The sequence below is a fragment of the Vigna umbellata genome, chromosome 2, assembly GCF_029865625.1.
Source record: "Vigna umbellata cultivar VRB3 chromosome 2, Vumbellata_1.0, whole genome shotgun sequence".
Lineage (NCBI taxonomy): Eukaryota > Viridiplantae > Streptophyta > Magnoliopsida > Fabales > Fabaceae > Vigna > Vigna umbellata.
This window is the reverse complement of record NC_142166.1, coordinates 6,329,055-6,350,060: the sequence shown is the minus strand read 5'-3', so window position 1 is coordinate 6,350,060 and position 21,006 is coordinate 6,329,055. Positions and strand designations below refer to the sequence as shown.

The 21,006-nt window shown below is 28.4% G+C and overlaps 2 protein-coding genes across 13 annotated transcripts; both read right to left on the bottom strand.

The window, feature by feature from the left end:
• Positions 1 to 6,958: 6,958 nt before the first annotated feature.
• On the bottom strand, positions 6,959 to 11,254 carry LOC148203271 (uncharacterized). Of its 12 annotated transcripts, none has more exons than XR_015784167.1 (6): positions 10,721 to 11,252; positions 9,710 to 9,824; positions 9,239 to 9,355; positions 8,457 to 8,634; positions 8,046 to 8,229; positions 6,959 to 7,192 (listed from the first exon to the last, which is right to left on the bottom strand). XR_015784167.1 is itself a non-coding variant. In XM_088106294.1 (6 exons), the coding sequence occupies exons 2-6, from the start codon at positions 10,781 to 10,783 to the stop codon at positions 7,139 to 7,141; spliced, it is 486 nt and encodes a 161-aa protein (XP_087962420.1). In that variant the 5' UTR covers positions 10,784 to 10,842; positions 10,923 to 11,197; the 3' UTR covers positions 6,959 to 7,138. The 12 variants fall into 12 exon arrangements, 4 of the variants coding, with proteins under 4 accessions (XP_087962420.1, XP_087962421.1, XP_087962419.1 ...); XM_088106294.1 differs by lacking the exon at positions 8,457 to 8,634 and having other exon boundaries at positions 9,239 to 9,308; positions 10,721 to 10,842; positions 10,923 to 11,197; XM_088106295.1 differs by lacking the exon at positions 8,457 to 8,634 and having other exon boundaries at positions 9,239 to 9,308; positions 10,721 to 10,848; positions 10,979 to 11,197.
• A 516-nt stretch (positions 11,255 to 11,770) lies between these two features.
• LOC124840268 (beta-galactosidase 15-like) lies at positions 11,771 to 16,241 on the bottom strand. Its single transcript, XM_088105896.1, has 17 exons — positions 16,038 to 16,241; positions 15,731 to 15,939; positions 15,594 to 15,660; positions 15,408 to 15,500; positions 15,107 to 15,250; positions 14,917 to 15,005; positions 14,721 to 14,826; positions 14,336 to 14,423; positions 14,121 to 14,242; positions 13,875 to 14,036; positions 13,584 to 13,777; positions 13,394 to 13,497; positions 13,175 to 13,284; positions 12,839 to 13,072; positions 12,529 to 12,743; positions 12,135 to 12,411; positions 11,771 to 12,049 (listed from the first exon to the last, which is right to left on the bottom strand). The coding sequence occupies exons 1-17, from the start codon at positions 16,197 to 16,199 to the stop codon at positions 11,942 to 11,944; spliced, it is 2,484 nt and encodes an 827-aa protein (XP_087962022.1). The 5' UTR covers positions 16,200 to 16,241; the 3' UTR covers positions 11,771 to 11,941.
• Positions 16,242 to 21,006: the final 4,765 nt, after the last annotated feature.

The window sequence follows — 21,006 nt, the reverse complement described above, 5'->3', positions numbered from 1 at the left end:
ATATAGAGGTACTTTTCTTTTTCTCATTTCATGAGTTTATTTTAAAATAAAAGACTTTGTTAAAATTTCAGGAAATATCATTAATGTATTATTCACTGAAAACTTCAGTTACGAATGAAAACAGAAAAATATCCCTTATTTAACTACATACATAAGCAACCAAACTTATCCAAGACCACTCTCAATAAAATTGAAAAACTGACTCATAAAACATAACAATAAATCCCAAATAAATATAGGACTTGACTTATTCAAAATAGAGAATACATAAATAAACGGTAACATTTACAAAAAAAAAAAACATTAATCTGCTTTTTTTTAAGAATTGATGTTAATTTTTTATATGGTTGAACTCAAGTTTCATTAATGTTTTTTTTAATGAATTTCTCTTTTTATAGATTCAACGGTAATATCATATCCAATAATTAAGGTTGGAGATTGATTACAAGTGTGGATCATGTGTTGAAAGGACTTCCGGTCTCGTTAAAATATAACAACGATGCAAAATAGATATTTGTAGTTGAGAATGATTCCACTGAATACAAGTGTGGATCTTGTATCAAAAAGACTATTTGTTTGGTTAAAGATAATAGTGGTACAAAAGAGATATTCAGTTATTGGAAATGTTTGGGAGTCTACCAAAGTAAAAGGGACTTACCCTTAAGGAAAAATATTAGAAATCAAAATGTGAGTCCAAGTAATGAGAAAGTAGAACACCACATAAAAAAGATCTATAAACTATTGTCTCAAGGTTTTATATTGAGAGATATATTAGTTAAAAGTGATGGACAGACTCAAGTCCCATTGATCTCTTTTATAAAGTCAACACACTTATTATTTTTATTCTCGAAAGATTCACTATTTGTATTTACTATTTCTTTCTTCACAAATAGTTGGAGGAAGTAGATCCTTCTAGTGTGGATCCATTTTATTTTATCTAGTACAAGTGTTGGTTCACATGCAAATAAACTTACAAATATGAAAAAAAGAATTGAAGATTATTTAACATTTTCATCTAGAATTTAAGTTTTTTTTAAAAAAAAATTGTTGAGATTAAAATGAATAACTAATTTTTTATTTAGTACGAATGAATAAATATATATATATATATATATATATATATATATTTAAATAATATATAACAATAATAATTAGAAAAAATAATGAATAATCAGTTGAATGTTTAGTTTTATTTAATTTTATCATAATTCTATAATGTATGAATTGCTTAATTATTTTAAACTATATTTTATTGTGTGAATTTTAAGAACTTCTTGTCAATGTAGAAAAAATATATATTTATTTGTGCTGAAATAGTTTAAAATAAATAAATATCACGAATAAATATTTTCTTATGACATTTATTTTGTAAATTTTTGTGACGAGAACACCTCGTTTCTTAAATAAATGGTTATAAAATTATGTTAATAATATAACGTTGTAATGTCAAATGTTCTTTACTAAAAATTATATGTGACAAAATTCTTCATAAAATGTAATTTTTTTCTTTGTCAAAGAGAGAGTTCTTCACTTAAGACAAATACATTGTCACTATAAACCAAAATTTATAAGAGTAAATTTGAAAATACTACAAGAGAAAACATCTTTGACAAAAAGTTGTTAAGTTATTCTCTCTTAAATGGGTGTAAACTTTTGCTTAAATGACATTATGTCTATTGAAAACATAAAACATCAATTATGTCTATTGAAAATATAAAACATCAATTAAGCAAACAAGATATATTATCATACACTCATTCAAATATTTATTAAACATTTATGTATAAAAAATAAACCAAAAAAAAATCATGCTATTGTCAAGAATTTAAAATTAAAATAACTTCTTCCTTTTCTTCAATAAACGAAAAATTGTACTTGAATAACTTTCAAAATAAAACGTAAAGTAAAGTGTTTTAATAATCTAAGAAATGGAGAAGTATGAAAACTAAACAAATATGTACATATTTATATTTTTCAGTATACAATTTAAAAAATTAGATATTACACTTAAGATTGAAAAGGAATAATTCTTGAGGACTTAATTGATCCCTCTCACAATCTTCTATTTATAAGAATAAATTGATACACATGTACATGATAAATAGGGTAACCCTAGACACAATATAATCATGATAAATAAGGTAATCCTAAACACAATATAATCATGATAAATAGGGTAACCCTTGACACACTATAATGATGATAAAATAGGATAAATATCCTAACAATTACTAACATTTATAACCGTAAAATATGAATATTTTCTATTAACATAGGAACAAATTCAAATACTATCCACAGATACCTATTTATTTATCATCATTTGTTTGTTTATTTTAATTTACTAATCTGAGTTCACTAATCATAGAACTTAATTTTTCTCATTCAAATAATTGTCTTCTCCACTTTGATTGTCACACTCATTAATTTCCTAGTTCAACCACTATAACTTTCTTATTTTCTTATTTTCTTATTTTGACATGTAGTTCTGGAAACATGTGTCTAATGATATAATCATTTTCAATCTATGGGTTATCCCAAAATGATATGTTTTTCCTTTTCCAATACGAGGATTGATTTTCTAAATGTCTCACATGATTGTTTTGCCACATCCGCATTTTATTTATTTATTTTATCTTTATTACTATAAATTATTTTATGAATTTATTTTTAAAAATTTATAATTATATTTTAAAATTGTAATTGATTTTTTATAATAAAATTATACTTATTTTATTAATATCGGTTAATTTATTATTTTATTCTTTAAATTGTATAATTATTTTTTAAAATTTAATTAAGTACCTAAAATAAAATTATAAAAATTATTTATTTTCTATATTATTTCTTTTAATGATTATGATGAAATCCACACATGTGAGTATTTCTAAAAACTAATTAGGGCATGCAGCTTGTTCTCCATAAGAGATAATATATATCTTTCTGCCAATTTCGACAACTTTATGGTTTAGTCATGTGTTCTCCATCTATTTACCACGTTTTCTTGAAAGAACTTTGTATCACATTGCAAATTTAAAAATTTCAAAAATGAAATTAGGTGGAAGTTAACAAAAATACTTATTTAAGTAAAATAACTTTCTGTCTAATTTATTTACACTTTTATCCCACTTTTAATATAGGGAGAAAAAAATGTTTGGAAATTAGCATTATTACTTATTGGTGTACAACTAATATTTTATTTTATGAATTGCTTTATTTTTGGGTAGAATGTTGACCGAGCAGGAGACTTTATTACACGTGCTGAGTCCAATATTCCTTACTGTCCATTATTCCTAAGATTAAGAATCACAGAATCCATTTTTGTTTTCTTTTATTTATTAAAGCTTCTACTATTGTATTTTAAATAGTTTCTAAGCCAAATTTTTAAATAACAGTAAATAAAAATAATATTAAATAATGTATAAACTGAATTTTAAAATATTAATAACAGTAAATAAAATAACTTTTCTGGGATGCGGAGTTGGGAGGAACAATAATTTAAGCGACAAATCTATAACTTTTCTGTTATAAATAATATTTATAATATAAATACTCCAAATACTCTGTTTATAGATATATAATATAAGTTTGCTAATAGAAAAAAACTTGAGACACTGCCAAACAAATACTTCTTTAAAGGATTATCTTTCTTTATCTTCTCTTTATATCTGGTGGTCAACACTCAAGTTCTTGATAGTATGTTTGAATAAGATACCTTTAAAGAATAATTAATTTATTTGGTAAATTTATTTTTTTCAAAAGAAAATAGTTGTTTGGATGAAAAAATTTTAAATTTTTTTAAGAATTTTAATAGAATGTATTTCAAATAAAAAAAATATAATTAAAAATTTATTAAAGGAAATTAAAATTCTACAACTATGCACCTCCTCTTAATACAAATTATCTACTACACAAAACATATTTCAATAATTAAATTTAATTATTATTTTTCATAAATTTTAATTTTGAAATACATGGTTTTGGAATAAAATTTAATTTAAAAGAATTCAATTTCTTTGCCCAAAATTTTAAATAAACTATTTAAAGAATAAATAATTTAAATTTAAATATTACAAAGTTATTTAAATTTATTGAAATCTCTCATAAAAAAACATTGTAATTATGGGATAAAATAACAAAAGTAACCACAGTTTTCCTTAAAACAATTGAAGTTTAAACTTGTTTACAAAAATAGGTAGTGGATACTTAAGTTATTGTGAACTCTATTATACCAAATAACGTTTTGTATTTTATTTATAATAGTGGAAATACATATATGATGTGTATGTGTACTTATTATTTTTTTATGATAAAAAAGTATTATTATTATTATTATAATTAAAAGATAATATAAATAATTTTTACAATTTTATTGTATAGTTTTCATTTATTTTATAGGTAAATTTTTATTATGATAGTTTTTTACTTTAAAAAATCAAATATTAAAAATAGTCAAATAAAATATTATTAAATTATTAAATTTAGAAAAAAAATCGTTATGTAAATAAAATTGATAAGTAATTATTTTAATTTTAAAATTGGTTAATTAAAAGATAAATTTAAAAGAAAATGTTTACAGAAAATTTTCTTCACGTAATAGTATAGATAAAAAAATGATTACTTAACAAATAAATTTGAAAAAAAACATGTACATAAAGAATCATTTATATAATAATATGATTTCTATTCATAGACTGTAAACACTACAAAAATTTAGATTTTTATGGGGTTATTTTGTTATTTTCGGCGATTTTAATCCATAGAAAGTATGTTATTCGCAGTTACAAAATTTCCTGGAAAAAACTGCGTCGCTAAGTAATTATCAGTCATTTTTTAAAAACTCCGCTAATACCGACGATTTTCTCAAAATCCCGCTAATATTAACGGTTTTTCAAAAAACTACGATAATTATTTACTGGGGCTAGAAGAATCACAAAAGTTAACCGGGTCAAAACCGCAAAAAAACGTGTACAAATTTATTTATTTTTTAGTTTTTTATTGTAATAAAATGAGATGATGATAAAATTAGTTTTATTAACAAAAAGACAATGAAATAAGATGAACAAAAACTGATTATATAGAGTTAAATGTTTATTTCGTTGAAGTAAATTTCTTTTTAACATCCGATTTTAAAATCTCAAAGTTGTATGAATTGACTTGCTTCCGTTAAATGGATAAAAACAGAGTTAAGTACCTGTACTGGACGAAGGAGTGTTCATTTTTTCTTCTCTCCTGTGCTTTTTTTGAAATGGCCAAGCTTTTTCTCTCTTTCCTATATTTTTATTAAATATTTATTTTTTCTCTCTCTTTCCTCCGCAGCCTCTACCTCCAAAATAACCACTTCTCGGGTGAGTTCCCTCCGAGTCTCACTTTCTTCGCTCTCTCACTCGCTTGGATTATCCTCCAACAACTTCACCGGTGAAATCCCTTTCTCCGTCAACAACTTAACCCACCTCACCGACCTCTTCTTGGAACACAACGCCTGCAGGAAACGTAGATCTCTGTGGCCCGCCGTTGAAGGCTTGCAACCCCTTCTTCCCGGCTTCGGCGCCGTCTCCCTCCTCCAATTCGACCCCGGCCACGACGCTGGGATATGTGTGTTCGGAAACGTGAAATCCGAGGTTGATGTTTGAGGGTGTGGATTCGGAGTGTGGTGATCTTATTTGGGGTTTGGGCTCGATTTCGAAACGAGAGAACTGTTGTTCCGTGGAAGTAGTTGGGAAGTCGAAAAAGTCAGAAAAAATGGTCCATTGTTGCAGATGAGTGAGAAGTTGAAGATTGGGAACAGATGGAGTTTGATTAAGATGAGGTGGGATTTGGTTCCTCAAATAGAAAAGAGAAGTTATTTTTGGTGACATCAGAAGAGGGTGTGATGGGAAGAGGAGAGAGTTCTCCGAGAAGGTGCAGTTTTATTTGATTGAGAGCAGAAAGTTGAAGAGGATTTGGGTTTGCCATACAGCTGTTGAACATATACTGTTATATTGTTATTAAATTTTCAACATGCTAGTTTTTTATTTGAAAACAATGTTCCTCTGTAAATAAAAAGAAACAGAAAAAGAAGTGAAAAAGAAATCGTGAAACTTATTTGTTATTGTTCTTTTGTAAAAGAATTTTTTTTTGTGTTTGTTGCAATTATTAAAATTAAAAAAATATAAATAATTGAAATTCGGACAAAAATACATTTTCTTAATTACATTATAATACAAACATGTGTGTGATATAAAACTAATCAAATCAGTTTTGCATTTTAAAATTCTATAAGAATGTGCCTTTTTTTTAGTATATAATAAACTTAGCTGGAGTATTTGTTGTTAACTTAAAATGAAATTGTAGCCTGTTAGGAAGTGTTAAAACAATTTCATTTTTCATGTACTACTAAATTTAGCATAGAATAGTAACTATTTAACTTTAATTAATAATTTGATGTTTTTATTTAGATGCGTGATTCATTTTGATTTTATTTTTGGTTTTTATTTAATTGGGTTTCTATTTTATTAAAATAGATTTAATGGTATATATCTTTACATTGATATTAATATTATTTAAAAATTATATAGATTTGTCACTTATAAAAATTAAAGAATTTAAGAATAAAAAGTTATCTAAATTTTAATATATAAATACTGATTTAGAAATGGTTTTTTACTAGGAAGAAGATGGAGAAGGAGCCTGCTTGAGATGTTCAAGAAGTTGAAGGAAGATTTTCACTGTATGAGAGATAGTGAAAAATGAAGATATATAGCCATAAAAGATGTTCATGTTTCAAGGGAGATGCCTCCAATGATATAAAAAAGAAAAAAAGCTAGGACATTTCAGGAAAAAGCAGAGGAGAGAAGAAAAAGTGAAGATTTCTTCGCCACGTCAGCTGAGAGTTAATTCCATTTCTGTCCAATTCATACAATTTTGACAACTTTGAGACCCAATGTTTACATTTTTAAAACCATATACTAAACAAAAATTCACCCCTTAACATGGGGACGAAATAAGCATTTAAGCCTTATTATATATAAAATATACATTGTTCAACATGTTCATACAACTAATTGTTCATATATTAAAAAGAAAGATATTCAATACTAAATTAAAATACAAAAATATGACTGAGATGTTCATTACATTACTAAAAAGGAAACAATGTCTAATTTTGATCTTCATTACTTTCATTGTTTGGCATGCTCGCTTGATCATATCCCTACAATATTAACATAATAATCAGTCATAATATATTTAATAAAAAATTTAACAATTATTACTGGTGATGGTTGAAAAATGACAAGCTGTGAAGATAATGGAATCAATACAATATATAAAGGAGATTTTATATCCAATACTAACAAAAAGATAAGATACAAGAATAAATAAAACTGTTGCTAATAATATATATATATATATATATATATATATAATATAGATTTCTTTATTATATAATTTAGATGAAAATGTTCCCAACATCTAGCCGACACAGTTTTAAAAGAGGGTTTAGATATCATGTTAAACTCTATGAAAAAGATAAACAGTTGAAAGAGTGTGTTGTTTAGAAAACACAAGTGCTTTATTTATATTAACAAAACAGGAATCAATAAAATAAATAAAGGAGATTTCATATTCTCAAATAAAAACGATATGATATGGGAATAAATAAAAATGTTCCTAATATAATACATAGGTTCAGCTTCTTTTTTCTATAATTATAACAATAATACATATAAATGCACTTTTCCCTTTTATTTGGTTATCAAAATTCAAGTAATAATGGATTAACAATAATTTGAAAGAGAGATAGACCAATTGCCAAAAAATAAACTAATTGACCAATGTCCACATGGCATGGAACCTGTCATAATTTTCCAAATAGATCCTGCCATAATCAATACACATTTCAATTGTACTGCAGCACAGGTCGGATAGATTAGGTTATTAACTGATCACATGCCCAAATTGCCAGGTTTCTAGACTGCCAAGTTTATACTAGTTGGTCTTTATTAGAAATTAAATAATTAAGTGCAAATTATATAGGACAACACACAAGTATGAAGAAAAGCTACCTTCCACACCACATCTCTTTTTGCACTACCAACTACACATGGATGATGTGAGCAAAGTAATATTTTGACAAATGAATCTGGAGCATGTTTCAGAGCTGCTGGTGACATCATAAGCAGAGCCTTAACCAACACCTCAACAGATGAAACAGAAGAAACTTGAGGGTCCAAAGAAATATCAGTACCACTGCAAATTCAAATATTAAGAGTTTAAAAACAGAATGGCAAAGATTGAGATTGACGGGGGCAAAAATACAAGACTATGATTGAAATGTTATACAACACTAAGACTCTATGTTTAATATCTTCTATAATAGTTAGTGAGAACTAACAAGTGGTCTTGAAAATAACACCTAAATAACAATTAACAATTAACAATTAACAAGCCATAGTTATTAAGAAATAGAATTATACCACATGATACAAATAAGAAAAAACAAAACAGAGGTACTGATTTACATCCCCAAGAAATCAAAAGGATTGCTTGGAAACCCAACTGCAGGTCCAGAAGCAGCTCTTGGTCCTGCTGAAGAATCTTTAGATGATGTTTCTTCTTTGGAAGTTTTATTCTCTGCTGTACCAACTTTGTCATCTAAGAAAATCTCGACATGTGTGAAACTAGTGCATTTTCAAGGGTTCACAAAAAACTATTCCAGCTATGCTAAATTTCTAGCACTAAAAGTAGAAGAAATAAAAAAAGGAGACAAAAGTGAAACAAATCAAATAAAGAATAAGTCAAACATAGAAGACACCAATAAGCATAAACTTTCAAATAGCCTATTCTACAAGGAAAGGGTAGTCAATCCAATCCGGCCTACTCTGAAATCCAAAATCCAAATCATGAATTTGTGGCAACACAGTGCATTATAGATTTACACGATGATAAGAGCAATAAGGATTCATTAAGCAATACTTCATACAACAAGTACTTTTACATAATAATTCAATACACACTATGATTTAAGTTCCATATAAGAAATTATATATTCTCCTCTTAAGGGCAACACACTATCTCTTCAAATTTATAAATAAACTTCTCCTTTTGAACGAAGATTTGAAGAATTTTAGTTGAAAAAGAATATGAAACCATCACACTTTTAGGAGTATTGTTGAAGAAAAATCTACATACTAAAACAAATATTTAGTCTATACATTAAAAAATAACTTCAACATAAATGTAAAATATTAATTGTTACCCAATAAATACAAGATGAAGAGAGCACAAATAAGTCCATTTCCAAGAAAGAAAGAAATTCCCTTTTTGTCCTGGAAAGCAAAACCAATTCCCTTCAGGTAATTCCTCGAAAGCAACACTGGTTAACAATTACATATATTAATTAAAACAAACATATAAATAAACTAGAGAAGAAAAACAAGTATATAACGCCTCTATGTTTATAGGAGTTTCTGTTGCATGCACACGACAACTTTCACAAGAGTATTGTCACTGTCGTTACAATGCTCTCACAACCCAAGCAATATTAGCATACACTTATAATTTTTAAAGGCAGTCCATTATAAATTATCAAGTAGATCACTAGAAATTAAGCTTCATAAAAGGGTTGAATGCAAAGGGAAGACCACCTTTTCAGCATCTAATTGATCAAACAAACAAATAAGAATATCAAATAGAAAGTGATAATTTCTTATTCAAGAACCAAAATTACCGTGGCTCTTACAATAACAGTGGAGGCTTTTCTTCTTCAATAGCTTGGAAATCAGGATTAGATGGTGGATAATATTGAAATCCACTGCTTTTGATTTATCATCATCAAAAGTCACCTAGAAATTAAGAGAGTTGTTAGATATCATTAAAATTTCCCATATATTGATCTTGAGACTTCTTTTTTCTATAAAATATTTCTTTAAAGCTTTTCAGTGCTAGGAAGGAAGAATAAATAAGTTAATTGGAAGTTAAGTATCTAAGGACTGTTAAGAACTGTGTGAAGAAGAATACATTCTAATTTTGGTCAAAAGTGTTGCAGCAGGGAATTTACTTTCCAAAACGTGGTTTTTTTGCCATAAAAGTCCCATCATCTCTTTCTTCATGTTGTCTTTGTAAGAGAATATAAAACTCAACCCCACCAAGGTCATTAAATTGTCTTTTCATGAAGGGACGATGCTAAACATATATAGATTATTAGAAAGATTTTGTACTAAATTCTAATGGATGGATAGGTGGATACATATAAATTCTAATGGCTTTAACTTCTTCAATGTATTTCAAGAAAGAAAAGTGAATAAACAGAAACTTGAAAGTGATTACAGAAAAAACTAGAGAGTTTATACAAACTAGAGAAAAAATTCTCGGCATCAACTATGATTCATACTAAAATGGTGAGACAGGGGAACAATAAGTTTGTACAAAATTAATGTGGATGAGAATATAAACAAACCAAAATAAATAACTTTCTTGGGATGAATTGAATTTAAAATTGAATTGAATTTAAAATTTCAATTTCAATTTAATTGAATTTCAACACATTGAAAATTTTGAATTATCTTTGATCTATAAGATTCCAATTTCAGATCGGTCCTCTTCAACTCTTCCTTCAGCCAAAGCAAAAATTTCAATTAAACTCAGACACCCTAATGCTAAGAAGACGAAAACGAAGACATCAAACTAATAGCTTAATCAATAGGTTTAGGGTTATAGAAATAGAAAAGAGAAGTTGTACCTTGAGAATGCGAATCTCGTTGTCGAGAAGACGTGAAAATTTGACCACATCGTGGGTGTTCATATTAGCCAACTGATCATCTTAGGATCACACCTCTGCCACACGCATTTCTCACCATAGTTCTGGAACTGCAAATTTCTAATATTATGTATATACACGTATTTCTACTGTAGCAAAATACCATGAAAATGGAATGTCTTACAATCACAACTGTGTCACAATATCATAAGATATGACAAACGATTGGAGGCACAGAACCTTTGACGAACGATTGGAGCCTCGCTCAGCCCACAAATGCAACGGAAGACCAAGACCAATACGAACGGAAGAGGCCTTGTTTGAAGAATGTGGTGCAGTGCATTGTTTGAAGAACGCAAGATGAAGGTGGGGAGAGAGGGATGAGCTAGGGTTTTGGAGAAGGATGGGAAATGAAGGTGCAGACAGGAGAGGAAACTAATTTGAAGGTAATAAGTGATAATAAAAAAAATCTAACTGCGGTTTTGGTCATAACCACCAAACTCTTCGAGGTTTCTAAAAGCGCCGGTAAATAACCCTCTTAAAATATATTATTTTTGTAGTGAAACAAGTAAGTCATTGGAAATTTGACTTAATGTGAAAATAAACAACTATTTCAACTAATTAATTCTCTGAATATTTCTAAAACAAAATTTGGATTTATGATATTATTAATTAAAATTAACTATTAATATTTATTATATAGGAATTAAAAGGAAGTAACTCAATTATTTTATTGATATTAAGTACTCGGTTATTTTGTTGAAAAGAAAAAAAGCTTTTGGATTATTTAAAACTTAAAAAATCTAACCTAACATCTTTCATAAAATAAAAATAAAAATGCGAGAGTAAGATTGTGCATGGCTCAATTTCAAAACAGTAAATTCAAAAAAACACTTTACAAAATGGAAAATTAATTAATTAAACTAATAAAATTAATCACCTTTTCTTAAACAATACTTTCTTAGAAAATGTCTAATATTCTTTAACCATCATCATTTTTTCATGATACGTAAACAATAATTTGGAATCAACAATTACCACACTAAAAAAAATTAAATTTTAACAAAAGGTGGATGTCATTAATATTAAATGAATACTAGAAAGTTCAAATTTAAAATAAAAATCAAACAAAAAAATAAACTAAACCATACCTAAACTAAGTCATCTCACTCTATTTACTCACTAATGTTTAAAACAACGATTCTAACAAACTGCTTCGACCGCGAGCCTCTTCACTATATTTCCACAACTTGTTGGTCCGAAAGTTTTTTCTGAAACATCAATGATGCACGATTCCTTGCCTACACATGCCTACAAAATCCCAGAACGAATAAGTTCATCATTTCATGCAAACCATAATAAAAAAGAAACAAATGAAAATGAATGAAAAACTTACATTCTGTACAATGGACAAAGCATCGTTTTTGCTTTCACAACTTCCTTGTTTAAATGTGCCACATTCACCTTCTGGATTGCCAAAACTTGCAAACTTTATAGCCGAAATGGGACGTCCATCGCAAGACAATTCCAAACTCTTGTTCTCATGAGTGTTTCCACATGCAGATCCAACAACTACGGTTTGGAAATTCACCAGAGATGGATTGCCACCAATTTCCTCAAACAAAACCAATGTGTTTACATCATCTTGAATAAAGGAGCGAGGAACATGGTACCTAGATTAGTTCAAACAATGAATCAAATGTTATAACAAATAATTAACATTAGAGAAAAACATCATGTGTGTATAGGATATATGTATATGTATATATGTATATATGTATATAACTAACCATCTTTGTGTGGGTTGGCCACAATTGGTAACACATTTTCTATCGCTATATTCACCACGGTAGTCACAAGGATCATCACTGCAACCATCCTCACCTGCATCATAACTAGGCCATGTACGACCAATATTATGGCCATTCACCCAAGCAAACCCTTTTCCCATTCCTTGCATATCCACAACAAGGGGCTCTGACCCAAGAGGAGCTTTAAAAGTGGTCTAAAAAATTGTAAGAAAAACATAAAATGTTATCACTTTAATTATTAGTTTAATTAAAGAGGGTGCCAATTTTATACCATTGAAAAACAACTTACCTTGTACCAAGTCAACATTCTCTTTGTTGGCAAGTAGTTAGATTCCCATTTGGAATCAGAAGCATACGGAGAGTCTTCACTGAAGAATTTGTTGTCCCAACCATGCAACCCAACCTTGTAAGACCATTTGTTTGAGGATAGATCTTTGACCACAGTTTCATCATCTTTTTTGCTTATTACACTAATTGGCCCAATGAGACCAACGCTCCATTTATCATAGTTTGGTCCGTAGTTCTGTTGAACACATTGTCATACATTAAATCATTGACAATTGTTAAAATTTTATCCATGACTGAATCTGAATCATATAATGTATTATTATTAACAACACTATACATGTAGTCCAACTGTGACACTAAGGAGACTGATAATATTCTTTCCTTGCATCAACTTAATTTTAGTCTCAAATTCATAACTACGGATACCATATGTAGCCCAATGGGAACCTAAAACCATCACCAAAATATAAACCATGTTATTCAATTAAATCAACTTTGGTTAACAAAGAACAATATTGAAAGTGATGATTAACATATTAGAGATAGATAATATTACCAATATGTTCTCCATTAACGAATGCATGAATTACGTGACCAGTGCCATTGATTCTAAGAGACATATTATCTGACAAAACTGGATCACTTTGATCGAGATCAAGTCTATATAACATGGAAAGAAAAACTTGTTAGAAACTTTTGAATAGAGAGAAACAAAAGATATGAAATTAAATTAAGAGTGTATTTACCTTGTCATGTACCAAACATAATCACTAGCATCAGAAGCAATTATTTTTTGATCAACAAGTCCATTTGTAGAGAAATTTCCTTTGCCAAGGAGAGCATCATCAATATTCTCAGCTCTCCACACCCAATTCAAAGCTATAGGTTCATCTTCTGCTTTGTTTTTACCCTTTATCATGACAGAGGTTTGGACATTCACCTACTCATGAAAAAAATAACAATTTATCGTAAAGAACAAATAAAGCAGCATTTGGTTAATTAATATATTAAGAAAAGAAAATAGAAGGTTATGATACCTTGGCTGTGTTATATTCTTCGGTTTGACAATCAGGAAGAAGACTGACCGACCAAGCAGGAACATTATATTTGTTTCCTCTAAATGTTACTATGGCATCAGTGGTGGTGTTGGTGTTAGTCAAGAAGCAACTTGATGAATCATTTGTCATATACATAGTAGCCTACAAGGTGAAAATTTGTCCCATAATAAGTACTTAACAAAAATATGGTGGAGATATTTCTAAAGTGTTTTTGTATTAATTTACCTTAACAGAGTGACCCAAATCAACTTCAGATACATTTTCATAATTAGTAAGACTATTCTCCATTGATTTCAGAATCATATGAAGTTCTTTGAGGTGACCCCATTTTGGTTGGGCTATGTTTCCTTCAAATTACCAAAAAAAAAACATGAAACTTGATGTTTGGTGAGAAAAGAAAGACAAAAATGGTAATTGAAGATAAAAGTAAATGTAGATACCGAATTCATCTAGAGGAGCATCGTAATCATATGTAGTAGTAATGTATGGACCTCCCGCGGTTCTACCAAAGTTAGTTCCACCATGATACTGAAAATAAAAAAAAAGATATATACATATAAAAAATAATAATGTGTATATTGTTACGTATAACAATATTTGAACATAAAATAAATTATATGCAATATTTTTATTCTTTTTATTTTATTGTTTAAAATACACGCCAAAATTTTTAATATATAGTTAATTCTAAGAATCTTTTTACTTTGTCATTTAAATTACCAAAAAAGTTATATTTCACGAGAACAACTACTTTAATTATCATAAAAAAAACTCTTATCAATTCTAAGAGATGAAAAATTACAAATTAGAGTTTGATATATTTACCATGTAGTAGTTTTGGAACGTGCCACCTGTTTGAAAAAACCTAGCCACAGAATAGGCAACATCTTCTGCAGTTCTATGTGGATCTTTGCCACCCCAATTCTTGAACCTGAAAATTGAAAAACCAATTTAATAACAATTTACTAATATTTTTGAAGAGGAAAATGTTTACATATTATATATATATGTTTAAACCTACCAGCCAACCCAATTTTCAGTCCACATCTTAGGACTGTTAGGATTATTGGGCGTGAAGTCGTGACAATACCAACCATTGCAAGTATTTATCTAGTATTCAATTATAAGAAAAAAAAATATTAGCATCAACCTTTAAAAATAAAATAAAAAAATAAAAAAAAGAACCATATAAATAAATAAATAAATAATACCATTGGTTGAGGGGCATCAGATTGTTGGCACATGATCCATGGAACATCGATATTGAAGGACTGAGCCATATTTGCACACCAATCTATATAAGCTTTTCCAGCATCTCCATAACTCGACATCACATTCCCATATTCATTCTCAATCTTTGTTTATATATATCATTCAAAACTAATTAGTAAATACGTAGTTTGAAGATGATAAACCTTGATATAATCACTTTTAACAAGATTTATATAATATAATATGACAAAAATAGAGAATATATGTATATTAAAAAACATAAACGAACGAATACGGTACCTGAGAAATAATTATAGGACCTCCTTGAGAGGCAAATAATTTCTCCTTTCTGACCATGTCCACAATGAGAGTAGTGAAATTTTGCATTTCATTCTATCAATTCAAAATTAATTAAAAAAATTATGATACACACATGATAAACTGTAAAAAAGAAAACCAGAAATATTTAAAAAAATAAAATGGTACCATGTATACTTGATTTGAGGTACGAATGTGGACACCAGGTAGATTGTAAACCCACACAGGAATTCCTCTAATTAAATGAAATATCATAATTAGTTAAAAAGGTTATTATATAATAAAGTGATGATGAATTTAATTACCCATAATTCCATTCGGCACAGACATAGGGACCAATACGAAGAACGGCATAAAGACCTTCGTCCTGAATGGTCTTTAGAAACCTAATGAGATCGTTTCTGCCACTAAAATCATATTGACGACGAACAGGTTCATGTGCATTCCAAAACACGTATGTTTCAATAGCATCCAACCCTCCTTCTTTTGCTTTCTTTATCAGATCAGGCCACATCTAACATTCATGAAAAAGAAATTGTCAGTAAATAATTATCATATGAATAATGCTTAGACATGATGAAAATAAAGAATGATGTTGAAGTGTTAAACAACCCCTGGTGTACTTCTAGGATAGTGAATTGATCCAGATATCAAAACCCTCCTTTTTCCATCTATTTTTATGGCTCTTCCATCATGACTCACTTCAACACCATTGATACTGTAAAACAACAAACTTAGAAAAAAACTCAACACAAAAGCTTTCATCGAAGCCATGGCAAAGTATGTAGAATTTGAATTTTCTTCTGAATTTTGAAGAGATGACCTCTCTTTATATAGAACAATTTTTGTGGTGAGATCTAAACGTTTACTTAACTCTTTAGTTAATCTTTTATCTTTATCTTATTAGTGGTTACATACTCTTAACTATAATCTCTATATGGATTTTGTCTTGGAAAAAACAGGAAGGCCGATGATATGTTTTTAGTTGTTATCTTTACTTTCTTTTAAAGTTAGTTAATGAAATAATAATGATTTCAAATTAGTGAGCTTGGATGTTAACAAATTTCTGTTATTATTATTAAAATAATGATTCTAAAACTTAAAAAGATTAACAAGTACAGAAATTTAAAATATTTTTTTTATGAGAATAAATAATATGTTTAAAAAATTATTATTCATTCTTTTATATATATGAAACTATACATAAAATATTGTAACAGTTTAAAAAACTCTTAAAACCTATAAAATTAAACATTTATAGGGACACTAACAAAACATTATTTAAAATCTAAAATCTTTAACAATGTACAAAAGTTCAAAATATACCTAACCATTTAAAATTTAATGTATATAATTTCAAAATAAATGATAGTTTTAAAATAGGATTAAATATATTTTTCGTCCCTTAAGTATCACACGATTTTGATTTTAGTCCCTACTCAAAACTTTGATGGTTTTTAGTCCTTATAATTTTGAAACTTTGACTATTAGTCCTTAAAATTGGACGGTGTTAAGTTTTAGTGGATGTGACAAACGGTGATGCCACGTGAAATATCAGCTACTCTCTTCACTCTCTGCCACATTTGATGTTTAAGTGTTGAACTGAGATTAAGTTTGTTAATTACGTTCTTTTCTTTCAAGAGCACTTCGTGATATGTTATAAATGAGATTTGAAGAAGTTGGGTTCTTCTTCGTGGCTACAGTTGGGGGCAAAGAAGTTGGGTACATCTAAAGGTTGGAGTTGGTGTTCTTGAGGAGGTAAGTTCATATGTTTTGTTTTGCTCTTCTTCTGTTCTTCGTGTCAATATCAGGATTTAGGATATAGGGTTTGGGTGGGCAGGAAAGCTGATGAAGGGATTGCTTTGTTGTAGTGAAATGAAAGGTGAGAGTGGAGGAACTAACTTCCCTCACTTTTGATAACAATTCAAATAGTTCAACATTCCCTATAAAGTCTTCAAACTCACAGAAAACCTTATTTGTCTCTAAAAACGATATAAATACGAGCAAGGTATGTCATTAAAACCACTAATCAATAAGATTTTTTCGATATGGAAAAAAAAAAACCAACTTAAATCTCGAAAAAAACTAACTTACTCAAATTGAGAAATTGATAAATAAAGAATAAAAAATTTGTCATAAACACTTGAACGATTTCCAATCTACAAACAAATAGATGAAACCCATTTATAAAAACTTTATTTATATTTTAAAGTTTTTAATATTAAAATAATCAATTCTCACAAAAATTTCTAAATACTTACACTTTTCATATGTATTATTATTTGCAGTGTAAAAGAGAAAGGAAAATATAAATAGATAATAATAGTAATAGATAATAATATTATTATTATTAGAATGTTTGTTTCTTCAATTAAAATTTGAATGTTCTCTTTCATTATCCCTCCATTTAAACAAAAGGAGAGAGAAAGTTTGTAATATATATGTAGTGTGAATGCTAATATTTCCTTATAATTGTACTTTTTTTCTGATTCTATAATTAGCTCGGACTTATGTGTTTAGAAACTAATGTTGTATTATATAATTTGGATTAAACATGTCACATTAATTTAATATTTTCATATTAATCAAAGTCATTTTATTAATGTTGTTTTTATTATTAATATGGCTACTATGATATTAAATATATCAAATATATTACTATGACAATTATTTTTACCATCGTCATTATTATTATTTTTCTTATTTTTATTTTTATATGATAAAGAGATAGAGATAATAATAAGAGTATTAATAATAAAGATAATTATTGTGATATTAATTATTACGGACAATATCAATTATATAGTGGGATTTGATTTTGGAATTATTTTTAAAAAATAATAAAAGTTAACATTTTGTGTTTTATTGGGTATATAAATTATAATTTTAACTTTTTAAATAATGTTTTTATAAACTTTCCATTGAACTAGCGCCTAGTTTAGCTTTCCTCCCCTTAAACAAATTAAAATACAACTAACAATAGTGAACATATTTTTTTATATTTTTATATTAACAACAAATAAACGTCCCAAACCAACTTTTATGCCCTGGTTACAATTAAAACAGAATTCAACACCCATTGCCTAAATTGATACATCAATACAACTTAAAATATAATTTAATGTAACTTTAAGCACAATATCATCATTTAATCAAGAACACTTCTCAATATCTAACTATATCAAACATCACAAGTATCATGTCATTTCAATTATAAGCATTGAGAGACTCTAATTACGTATTTGAACATCTAATCATATTGAAAGTTACTTAGATACTAGTCACACGCTCAACTATCATAAAAAACCACCATTACACTAAAACATAATAGAAGACATTCTAATTTTACCTTAAACAGAAATTAAAATCACATCCACGCAAGTTTTGTACACATTAGCATGATTAGTAAGGAGGAAGACATGTTCGGATCACGCACTATCATGGTCAAGAAGAAACTTATGAACTCAAAGATTCACATCTAAACACAACTAAGGTCCAAAAAACATCATTCTATTCCAAACAGCCATATCAACACCACTCTAACCGTAATCTCAACAATATATAATCGAGAGACTTATAAATAGTCCAACAGCCACCATCAGAACAAAAATAATTATTTAATAACAATCAAAACTCTTAAATTAATTCAGACAGCAACTTGCAACATTAATAGTAGCCATACAGCATCAAGACATAAGCCCAAACGTAACCAACCCACCCAATAGAACATAAACAACCATGAATGCAGTATAACCCCGTACAATAGTATGTGCACAATAATTTCCAGCAACCAAAGACAATAATTTATGCAATATAATAGTCAAAGATTGACTCAATTCAAATCTATTCTTAATCCCGCCCCTGTTACCAATCCATGGATATATATACACATTATCAAAAACCCAGTTAAGCAATCTAAATACTCCAGACCAAAATTAAGACACTCATATATATATATATATATATATATATATATATATATATATATATATATATATATATATATATAACACATATAACCTTTCAACAGGGTACATGTTCATTATTATTCCCAGTTCAAGATATATTGTTATGCTAGCTCACGGTCCAGCATCATTTAAGCAAAGTCAGTCTTCATACAAAAATATACTTCATCTAATTCTGAGTTATATATTAGGTATACATTCAAACCAGAGCACTAAACCCCATATATTCCGACTCCTAATCATCTAGTTCATTACACTTACCAATCAGCAACAATAAAATTGATCAAACCATGTACTTAAGTCCTATAATCTGACAATACTGAATTAAGCATCAAACCTCTTCTTTTTAAAATATAACACAGCGCCAATGAACAACCAAGTACCAAAATTCAGTGCAGAAAAAACCTCAGACATAAAGGTGACACAACGTGCTCAAGGAATGTCTTTAATATTAAGGTTGTTCCTATCAGACTAAAAACCCAATCTACCCAAAGCACTAGTTAACATGCAAGTGAGTACCTAATTTTATTCCAAAAAAATGAGTATAACTAGCCCACTTATCATCATACAGCATCACAAAATTCATTCTACCTTTCTAAACATAGCATTCATACTCTGAGTTTTCCATATCATTTTTATGTCCATATTAACTACCCAACAGAAGATACCAACCAGTGTACACTCACATTCATCAAAGTTGCAATTTCACACAATCATCCAATTAATATCAACATAAACTTACATTCCAGAACCAAAAGCGCAAGTACAAACACCAATTATCAACATTTAAACAACTGGAATAAGTTTAGATCAAAACATACACTATCATACACAAATTTAACAGCAACACAATTACAACATATTTCAGGCATTATATACATCCAAGTTCTACACATACCCACTGCACAACCCAAATCATGGCCCACAATGCATTAAAGGGTATACTTGATCTCACGCAACCGTAATGACCTTAATTAACCAAACCGCAGTCAATGACATCCACCAATTTGATACAACTGCAATAAAGCACATCCAAGAGTATTATAGCACATAACATCAACCAAAAGATTTATAATTATTATTTTATTTTATTTTTTTTAATTTTCATCACATGAACCATTTGAAAACTAGTACACAGCATATATAATCTGCCCAATACTTTAATAGATTCAAACATCAAGATCAAAGCAATAACACCTATCTATACGCATATCAACAAACTAAAGCTAACCTATATTTTCATGTTACTTATGCTATTAACAAATATCTATATGCATTTCCTTTCAATTCACATTTAAAAAAAAATAAATATCCAAGGCACCAATTATTCCTTCGCAGTGCCAATTCCCAGCGTCAAACATTATGGCAACAATACTCTCAGTTCTAACTTGCGTATAACATTCTAAGAAAGGTTAATCCATACTACTCTAGTTCCTTGTCAATTAACTTACTTAACAGCAACCCAAGGTACAAAGATACCTAAATGGACTCAACCGTGACCATAACAATATCAACACATAATATCATATAAGTGTCAGGATTTCAAATAGCCAGATTGCCAAGAAACAACGCTTATGTTAACAAAATTAACAAGTAACTCTTCTATCACTCTACAA

What these genes read in the sequence shown, in the direction of transcription:
- LOC148203271 (XM_088106294.1), bottom strand. Translation starts at nt 10,783, where the DNA reads ATGAACACCCACGATGTGGTCAAATTTTCACGTCTTCTCGACAACGAG. An exon ending in CTGTTATTGTAAGAGCCACG is followed by an intron (nt 9,309 to 9,709) that starts GTAATTTTGGTT and finishes TTTGCTTTCCAG; the next exon opens with GACAAAAAGGGAATTTCTTT. An exon ending in AAAGAGATGTGGTGTGGAAG is followed by an intron (nt 7,193 to 8,045) that starts GTAGCTTTTCTT and finishes TTAATATTGTAG; the next exon opens with GGATATGATCAAGCGAGCAT.
- LOC124840268 (XM_088105896.1), bottom strand. Translation starts at nt 16,199, where the DNA reads ATGGCTTCGATGAAAGCTTTTGTGTTGAGTTTTTTTCTAAGTTTGTTG. An exon ending in TGTGCCGAATGGAATTATGG is followed by an intron (nt 15,661 to 15,730) that starts GTAATTAAATTC and finishes TCATTTAATTAG; the next exon opens with AGGAATTCCTGTGTGGGTTT. An exon ending in TGCTCCTCTAGATGAATTCG is followed by an intron (nt 14,243 to 14,335) that starts GTATCTACATTT and finishes GGTAATTTGAAG; the next exon opens with GAAACATAGCCCAACCAAAA.